The following is an 8,907-nucleotide window of genomic DNA, read 5'->3' as shown; positions in this document are numbered from 1 at the left end:
GTGATATTGGATTGTTGGAGAGGGGAACATTCAAGGTAATGCCATGCGATATGTCTCACCCACAGAGAAAGTGAATAACTTCCCACCACTGCCCAAATTCATCCCGCTGAAGCCATGTTTCTACCAAGACTTTGAGGCAGACATTCCTCCCCAGCATCTCAGCATGACCAAGCGCCTCTACTACCTCTGGATGTGTGAGTGCTGTGGGATGGGGTGGGTTAGAGTGGGGGTATGGAGGATGGAGGAAGGCTGGTGGGCGTGGGCATTAGGGTGAGGTGCCTGTAGGCCAATTGTCCTTCAATTCAGCCCTACTTGCAGCATCTGCATAGGCCAGTAAGTCTTTCTCCACCTGACTCGCATCAGGCTCCTCTCATGGGCCGACTCAGCTGGGCCTCAGTTTCCCTTAACCCAGCATCTAGGCCTCTCTTTCCTCCCACCCCCTTCTCCCATTTACAGGGCATCTGGATAGGGGTCTCTGTCTACAGTGTAACTCCTCTTTTTTTGCTCTCCTTTTCCCTTCTCACTGGAGTAGTTTTCCAGGGAACCTCTGGTGGCTGCCAGGACTTCAGGATTCTAGATTTGGAGAGGGATCCTTCCCTCAAAGCCTCATTTTTCTTGCTTTCTCTGGAAAATGGCTCCAAAAAAAGAACATTCAACTGGGAGTTGGGAGATATGGGATCAAGCCATTCTGGTCACTCTACTTCCCAAGCAGCAGATTCCTCATTAGTAGAAAGAGGGTGTTCGCTCAGTGGTCAGTGTGGTTCCACGTAGCTCTGTGTTGTGTGGTTGGTCCTTCCAAAAGTCTAGATTTCTAATGTTCTAAGATTTTGAGGTCAAGAGTTTAAAGGCCTTAGTTTCTGTGGCACGTTCGTGGGAAAGGTATCATCTTAGGGGAATGAGACTTGGCTGTGCCCAGGCTGGTCAAAGGTGCCTCTTAGGCATGTGTAAGGAGAGTAGGCTGGTGGTCCTATGCTGGGTACCAGCCCCAGAAAACCACAGACATCTGCAGGGTGACCATAGCCAGAGTCTGCCACATGTGATGTTGCCTTGAATCAGGCCTCCACCTAGCTGTTTACCTGGGGAGATGATTGATTGTGCCAGGAAGGTGGTAAAGAATGCTGTCTTTGCGGCAGGTATTTCATGGAATGTTTGAAAGAGTATGGGGACAGACAGACTCATTTTCAAGTCCTGACTTGGCCTTTGGGCAGCCATGGGGCCATCTTTCCCCCTGTAACAGAGAAGGAAGGGATGGGGGCAGTTGTGGGTATGTCTGTAGGTGTTGGGAAGAAAATTAGAGTTTGTCTCTGATGGCTTGCATTTTTCTCCCATCAAATAAGATGTAGAACTGGGGATGAGAGCTTTGAGGAGACTGGGATTAGAATGAGAGCACATTTGTGGACAGAGAATGAGGACACTGTCCAAAGAAACATGACCCCTAATCTTCCTGGGCCATGCATAGGGTCCATTTGAGATTGGCTGCTATGAATTTATAGTCCTACCAGGCTTCTCCTGGATGTGGGGTCTCTTTTTTTTCTAGCAACATTCAGCTCAGGTTCAGATGAGAGCTCGGTTCATCCTCAGGTTCAGATGGGAGCTCTGTTCATCCAGGGTGAATGTGACCAGAATACAGGGTAGGAGAGTGAATAAGAAAATGAGTGTAAAGAAGTATGGAGTCTAAGCTGGGTAAAGAGAGAAGTGGAGATAGAAAAAAGTTGATGGCTAGAAAAAGAGTAGCCAAGTCGATGGATGTCTGTTCCAAAGAGGCAGTAGGATATTGCATTAGAGGTACTAGATCAACTGAGCTGGAGAGAGGTGGGACTGGGAAGAGAGATGTAAACCAATATATAAACAAGTTAATGTCTGGTCTATGTAAAGAGCAAATAAAATCACTAAGAACACCGAGGTTCCAGGAAATTTGGGAGTAGTAAACAGAAATGGAGGAAATGAAGCCGAAATGCATAGGAAGAAATGAGGGACCTGAGATGGGTGTACCTGCACAGGTGACAGTGTTGTCAGGCCGGACTTGTCTAGCTGACCCTGGGCTCTGGGAATTCTGCCCCTGAGACGATCTCATTCTGGAGCTGGATTTAAGAGCTATAAATATCTTCCTAAGTCCTCTCTAGGCACCTGCCAGATGCTTTGCTGCTAAAGAAATGTATATAACCCTTGACACGCTTAAGGGTTCTGTTCAGATGCCAAGATCATAGATGTCTGGCTGTTTGAGGCTTAGATTGAGCCCACCTTTCTTTGTTTATTTGGTATGTCTTTGTGGAGCCAGACAGGGACTCAGCCTAATGATAGGGAGCACTCTGATGCCAGAAGACTTGGGTGTGTGTTAGTGCCAGCATCAGCTGGGGAGTCTTTGAGGTCCTTGCTGGCTGTGACTCAGTGATTTTGTGATTCCAAGGTTCAGCTAGATTATGTAGATGCAGAGGAGGGGAAGCCTGGGTCCTGCTTTTGTGAAGTTTCTAATTTTGTTGATGGGCTGCGATTTGTACTTGGGGAACTGTGAGAGCAACCAAGGCCTGCAGGAGTTCAGAGAGATGGGGGATAAATAAGGCTGCAGTAGTGAAAGAAGGCTTCTTGGAGGAGATGGAATGATAGTTGTCTAAGAAACAGATTAGATAAAGACTGAGATCCCAGCCACCACCACCTGCCCCATTTAAGTGCAGGGCACATGGTGCAATGGCTTGAAGAGATGTTTCCACAAGGCCTTTTACTTTCCCCTTTTTGTGCCCCTACCTTTTAAGAAAATATGTAAGGTAGTTTCCTGTGCCTTGGCCTTGGTAATTACTGTAGGCCTGGAGGGCCAGGAGCTGAAGCCATTCTTATGAGGAGAATATTTCTACTATCCTGAAGTTTTGGGGCCCTCCAACTGGGTTTGTTAGGCTGGGTTTGTTAGGCTAAGGCGCTGACTCTCTGCTCTGAAGGCTCTTTGTTCTCCGGATTTCTCAGATCCCCAAGAGCGGGTGTGAGGAGGGGGTTGGTCTGAGCTCCCAGCTTTCTTTCTTACAGCCTGTACTCCTTATGTGTGTGTGTGTGTGTGTGTGTGTGTGTGTGTGTGTGTTTATTCACTGATGTGGATTGTGGGTGTGAATGTGTATAAATGTGGTTTGCATGTGTGTTTGTGTGTGTTTACATCTCTGTGCTTGTACTGTTTGCATGTGTTTGATTGTGGGTCTGTGTTGAGTTATGGGTGTGTGTGTCCATGTCTGGGTGCTCATATATCTCTCCATGGGCCTGGTGTCTGCGTGTGTGTCTGGTGTCTGTCTCTGTGTGTGCATGTGCTCCTGGGTCTACAGTGAACAGCGTCACGCTGGCCGTGAACCTGGTGGGCTGTCTCGCGTGGCTGATCGGAGGCGGGGGAGCCACCAACTTTGGCCTCGCCTTTCTCTGGCTCATCCTCTTCACACCCTGCTCCTACGTCTGCTGGTTTCGGCCAATATACAAGGCCTTCAAGTAAGTGGTTGGTGCTGACCCTGGCTCCTAACCCTGCCTCTTTGCTCATCTCCCCTGTCTCTTCTCTACACGTTTTCTCATCTTTTTAATTTTTTTTTTTTATTTTTTGCCATCTCCCAAACTGATTTTCCCTTGTTCACCAGGAATGATTTGGGCTTCCTGGGAGCTCTAGGCTAGGAGTCAGAGCCTTCCTTTTAATTCCTTCCTTCCTTACTCTACCCTTGGGTGGGGGCAACATACTGACCAGGCCAATTTTTGTTTTGCCTTTCTCAAGCAGCTGCATGTTAAATTTTGTCAGTGGGGCCACCTATCTTGGTGAGCTGCCCCTCGTACTCATGGGGCTAGCTGATTTGGTACCAAGTGGACCATCTGTTCATGTACCAATGGAACCAGCCATCCATATACCACTGACACTATTTATGTGTTAATGAGGTCCTCCAACTCTCTGCCAAAGGGACCACTCATCCATGTGTCAGTGGGGCTAGCTCTCTTGGTGCCCATGGGTGTCTACTTTGTATCAAATGAGATTTTCGGTGTTTGTGCCAATTAGACTATTCATCCATATACCAACAAGACTATCTATCTTGGTGCCAGTGAAGTATCCATGGTGCCTCAAATGTGTTTGCCAATTGGACCATCCATGTATGTGCCAATTAGGCTACTTTCTTGGTACAAATAAGGTGTCCATTCTAGTGCCAATGGGACTTTCTAGCTCTGAGCCTATGAGACCATCCATCCATGTACCAGTGGAGCTAGCTGTCTTGGTGCTAGTGGAATTGTCCATCTCTTTGCAAATGGGGTTGTTTATTCCTGCCACAATGGGCCCATCTATTTCTGTGCCAGGGGGGCCAACCATTCATGTACCAATGGGTGGTCCATTTATGAAAAGATTTCTCCTTATATAATGTTGCACACAAAGTTCTAACACATAGACTCCCATAAAAATCCATCGATAAATGCCATCCCATTTTGGCCTCTCAGTTAAAGCCTTTGAATGTCTTCTGTTCATTGTGTACTTACTTAAACTTAGAAGGGCTTGGGGACCTTGAAGGCAGGGAATCCCTGGCCCTCTGTCCAGTAAACAGGAGCCATCTTCTTTGTTGCAGGACTGACAGCTCCTTCAGCTTCATGGCATTCTTTTTCACCTTCATGGCCCAGCTGGTCATCAGCATCATCCAGGCTGTGGGCATCCCAGGCTGGGGCGTCTGGTAAGAGACTGAGGTATCTGGGACTAACCCAGGGCTGGCATGGGTGGCACTTTGGGTGTGTCTTTGCTTACCTCTGTGTGCTAAGCTGCTTAGCCTGTGGGGACACCATGAATTTTTGGAAGTGTGAAAGGATTCAGGCTAGTGTAGTAGACACAGCCCTAGCATCAGAGAGGAAGGAGAACCTCACGTTGGTTTTTGAGGGCTGAAGGGTGTCAAGCATTATGGGAAAACTCAAGGGAAGGAAGCCTTATATATGAGGAGCTCATTTGCTGAGCCATGGGGTGGGTTCTTCCTGAGCCACTGACATAGGCCTTTTGAGATCAGTAAGGTGGTCCCTTTGCATCCAAAATTAAGGTCCCTCCCTGTAGCAATGACATGGTCCCTTGCTCTAGTGTCTAGCGGGGTGGCTCCCGGGCGGCCCCATGCCACACAGCCCCACAGCTGGCCTTTTCCTGCAGTGGCTGGATTGCTACCATCTCCTTCTTTGGAACGAACGTTGGCTCAGCGGTGGTGATGCTCATTCCTACTGTCATGTTCACGGTCGTGGCTGTCTTTTCCTTCATTGCCCTCAGCATGGTATGTAGTCATCTCAAGGGTGAGAGGGTGGGTTTTGAAAGGGGCTGTGATCTGTAATGACACCTTCCAAATGACAGGAGGACCCAGAGGTTTTCCCAGAGGCTCATTCTGGAATGGCTTGGTGGACTTTGTGCATTAGGACGCACAGAGCATGGGTGGGAGGGAAGACTGGTTTTACAGTGAGTTATCTCTGGTTCCCGTGTCTTTACTGGATGGCTCGCCTTTTTGATTAACCCTTCCTTGTGCTCCTCCTTCTACAGGTTCATAAATTCTACCGGGGCAGTGGGGGTAGTTTCAGCAAAGCTCAAGAGGAGTGGACCACAGGAGCATGGAAGAACCCACACGTGCAGCAGGCAGCCCAGAATGCAGCCATGGGGGCAGCCCAGGGTGCCATGAATCAGCCGCAGACTCAGTATTCCGCCACCCCCAACTACACGTACTCCAATGAGATGTGAGCCAGCTGAGCCTGCTAGGAGGCAGGGTTGAGGGCTTGTGGGACCAGGGCTCAAGCCACATCATTGTGTTGTGGTGACCAAGCAGGGTTACCCGTTCCCTTTTCTCCTGTCCCACTTTGTACAAAGAATCACATATATATACATATACGTATATATGTATATATATATGCGCCATGGGGAGGGCATATGTATATGTATATGTATATGTATATGTATATGTATATGTATATGTATATGTATATGTATATGTATATATATGTATATGTCTATCCCCCCGTCCCCTTTGGATTCTGCTCTGAGCATTCTGAGAGCTGTGGGCTACACGTAGAGCTGTCCCATATGGTGGTAGCTATGTACATGTCCCCTTGTGTAATAGTGTGCAGTGGAGGTCTCTGTTGTGGTGCTAGATGTATGTTTAGAACTAAACCAGCCCCCTACCCTCCCCCAGGCTACCCGCTTTGACCTTGGCCCAAGGACACCTCATGAGGCAAGGGAGACATAGCAGAGAGAGCCTAGCCCCCTACCCAGTGTTATGAGCTGAAACTTATCACTTTTGGTCTTACTAGGAAGCAACTCACGATGGTGGTGGGTGGGAGGGTGGGGACAGGCAGGGAATCTTTCCTTGCTCCTTCTGATCTGGGTCCCCTCTCCCTCACTTCTTCCCCTCTTTTCTTCCTGCTGTCACATTCCCTGTGGTCTCTTCTCTTGTCCAAGGTCTCTTTCCTCCCCATCTGGCTTCTCTTTGTCTTCCCCAAGGCTGAATGTCCCAGTTGTATCTGCTCCCGAGACTGAGCCCATTCCCGGGACAAGGAAGTAGGCGCTAAGCTTTAGCCCTGATGTGGGAGGACACACGGATGCAGAGCCCCCCTAGGCACCTGGCTCCCAGGGAATGGCAATGCAGGGTCATCTCCCTCACTGTCAGAGCTTGGCCTGTTGGGGCAGGATCCTCTTTTCCCTACCCTGTTTACCCTCCTTCTCTGTTTACCCCATAAGCCCCTCTGCCTATGTCCCTCCGTAAACCCCCAGATGCTGTGGCCTGATGCTCCTACCCTACCTCCATCCCGTGCCAGGTGGCATCTGCCATCCATAAGGGCAGATTCCGCTGCCTTCCCTGAAGAACTGGGGGTGTTGTCCAGGCAATTTTCAAGCAAAGGTACAGCTGGAAGAGAGGATATGTAAATAATTATTGGTTCATGGGTAAGGTTTGGCTAGTTCAAGCCCCCTGGGAGGTACTAGGTATCTCTGGATTCCTGGCAGCAGTAGCTGTTCAGTGTGAGCAGAAGGGACAGGCTCAGAGGGCTGGGCATGGAAGGATTATCAGAGGAGAGGGCAGGCAGGGCCCAGTGAGAGGGGAACATGCCTTCCCCATGCAAGTTAGCTCTTGGTCACAGGGCAGTTCTGGACACTTGAACTAAGGGCCCAAGAAGAAGCACAGGCCCAATACTATCTGCAGGCGTAATGGCTGGAATGGGATTTCAGTTTAGGTGTGGTGGGAGGGGAGGCTCCCTGGCTTTTTTTCCGTGCCGCCCCCCCCCCCGCCCCCCCAATTCAAGATAACTTACATCCTTTGCCTACTGGCCTTAGTTCTTGGCCCTTCCTCACACTGCCAGAACACTTTTCCCTTCTTAGGCAGTGATTTCTGGCCTATAGAGCTGTTCTTTTCCAAGCATTGTGAGAATGTTGCTGGTAAAGACCCTGGCGGGGAGTGGATTCTCACTTAAGGAGTGGATTCTCACTTAAGGAGTAGCTGCCCGTTTCCCGCCCTCGCTTCTACTTGTGTGTTTGGCCTGAAAAACCAAACCCTGCTTGGAAATTCTGGGCTGGCTCCAGCTTGAAACCAAGCACCTGGGCTTCTAGGTACAATCCTTAGCTTTGAGCCCCAATACGTCATTTTCTTATAAGGAGAGCCAGGGTTCTGGAAAGTTCCCTTCCTAATGGTCCCTCAGGCTTGGGCCAGCCTGTGATTGGCTCTTTCCTCTATAGCACTTTTTCTCTGGAAAGCATTTGTCAGAGTCCCCAATACCTGAAAAGAGTCCCTAGCTCTAGACCCTTCCTCCCCTGTCCTCTCCCCAACTCCAGGCCTCTGGCCCTCTTTCTCTTAGTCTCTCTGGTAGCTCCAAGAAGCCTGTGGTCCAGCTGCCAGCCAGGATCCATGACCTGTTGGTTGTCACCTCCAGTCAATTTCCTGCCCTACCTGTCTTTCCTCTTTCCTGGCTCAGACCTATATGGCCATTCCCTGACTCTGCCCTTGGAAAGGCCTGCTACTTGTATGTGGCACAGCTTGTCCAGGCCCTGGGATCTCCAGGCAACTATGCACTTCCCTGGGGAGGGAACCAGTTTGAGAAGTGGGGGCTGGGCACAGGTTCATCTCTGCTGGATGGTCTTGGGGTTGGGTTGGAGGAAAGCCCAGGTTATTTCTGGAATCCTCAGGTCTATGGCCAGCCAGTGACCTACTTTTGTATTCTGCTGGTGCCCACTGCTCTTCCTTGTTTCTGGGAGACACAGACCATTCTCCATCTGGCAGTTGACCAGCCTGAGCCGGTGTGTCTGTCTGTGGTAACTGAGTGAACTATAATAAAGGAGATATTTGGCCATATGTATCCTGCTGTGTCATGTGTCTTCATGTGGGCTGTGGGGCATGAAGGTAGGGTGCGTCTGTAGCCTATCATTCCCTGGGGCCAGAAGTCACACACTTCTGTTTGGTTCTTTTTCTGAGGCAGAAAAAAAGTAGGCCTTGAAATTGCCACAGAAGCCTCCTGCCAGTTATGAGGTGGAGTTCTGAGTTCTCTGAGGTGGAAGCAGAAGGTGGGATTAGTGGGTGAGAGTCGGTTTGGTCCAGCTGGTCCCTGTAGGCAAGGGCAGGGGCAGAGCATAAAGGGCCACACTCAGCTCTCATGACGGAGAGTGGCAGCTGATTGAGCAGCCTGAATGAACACAAGGCATTCCAGGGCCTGTGGTGCTGGAGAATGGAGAAGGTAGTGAAGTATACTCAACCTGCTTCCTCCTGATGCTTTCCTGTTGCCAATGTCCTGCCCTGCACTTGGGACTGCTGTTCTGGCACTCTAAGCCCTTTGCCATCCTTCGAGATTCACCCTGAGTGACTCATTTTCTGAGAGGGCTTCCCTGCTTCTAAGATTTACGCCTCTCTGCTTCCTCACGGAGGACATTATTCTGTAATTTCCTGTATCCCTGCTTGTCAAGAGAAGGGA

At 49.7% G+C, this 8,907-nt stretch overlaps 1 protein-coding gene across 2 annotated transcripts in view; it reads left to right on the top strand.

Moving 5' to 3' along the window:
• Nucleotides 1–8,298, top strand: part of SCAMP5 (secretory carrier membrane protein 5) — a 20,037-nt gene extending 11,739 nt beyond the window's left edge. For both annotated transcript variants that reach the window (XM_006922611.3, XM_015597743.2), the window contains exons 3-7: nucleotides 66–194; nucleotides 3,303–3,459; nucleotides 4,566–4,667; nucleotides 5,126–5,243; nucleotides 5,504–8,298. In XM_006922611.3, coding sequence (XP_006922673.1) covers nucleotides 66–194; nucleotides 3,303–3,459; nucleotides 4,566–4,667; nucleotides 5,126–5,243; nucleotides 5,504–5,698 — 701 coding nt within the window. In that variant the 3' untranslated portion in view covers nucleotides 5,699–8,298. The remainder of the gene's footprint in view (nucleotides 1–65; nucleotides 195–3,302; nucleotides 3,460–4,565; nucleotides 4,668–5,125; nucleotides 5,244–5,503) is intronic.
• The last annotated feature ends 609 nt before the right edge of the window (nucleotides 8,299–8,907 follow it).

Source organism: Pteropus alecto, unplaced genomic scaffold (assembly GCF_000325575.1).
Source record: "Pteropus alecto unplaced genomic scaffold, ASM32557v1 scaffold38, whole genome shotgun sequence".
NCBI lineage: Eukaryota > Metazoa > Chordata > Mammalia > Chiroptera > Pteropodidae > Pteropus > Pteropus alecto.
Note: the sequence above shows the minus strand (reverse complement) of the source record. Positions and strands in the feature narration are given on the sequence as shown.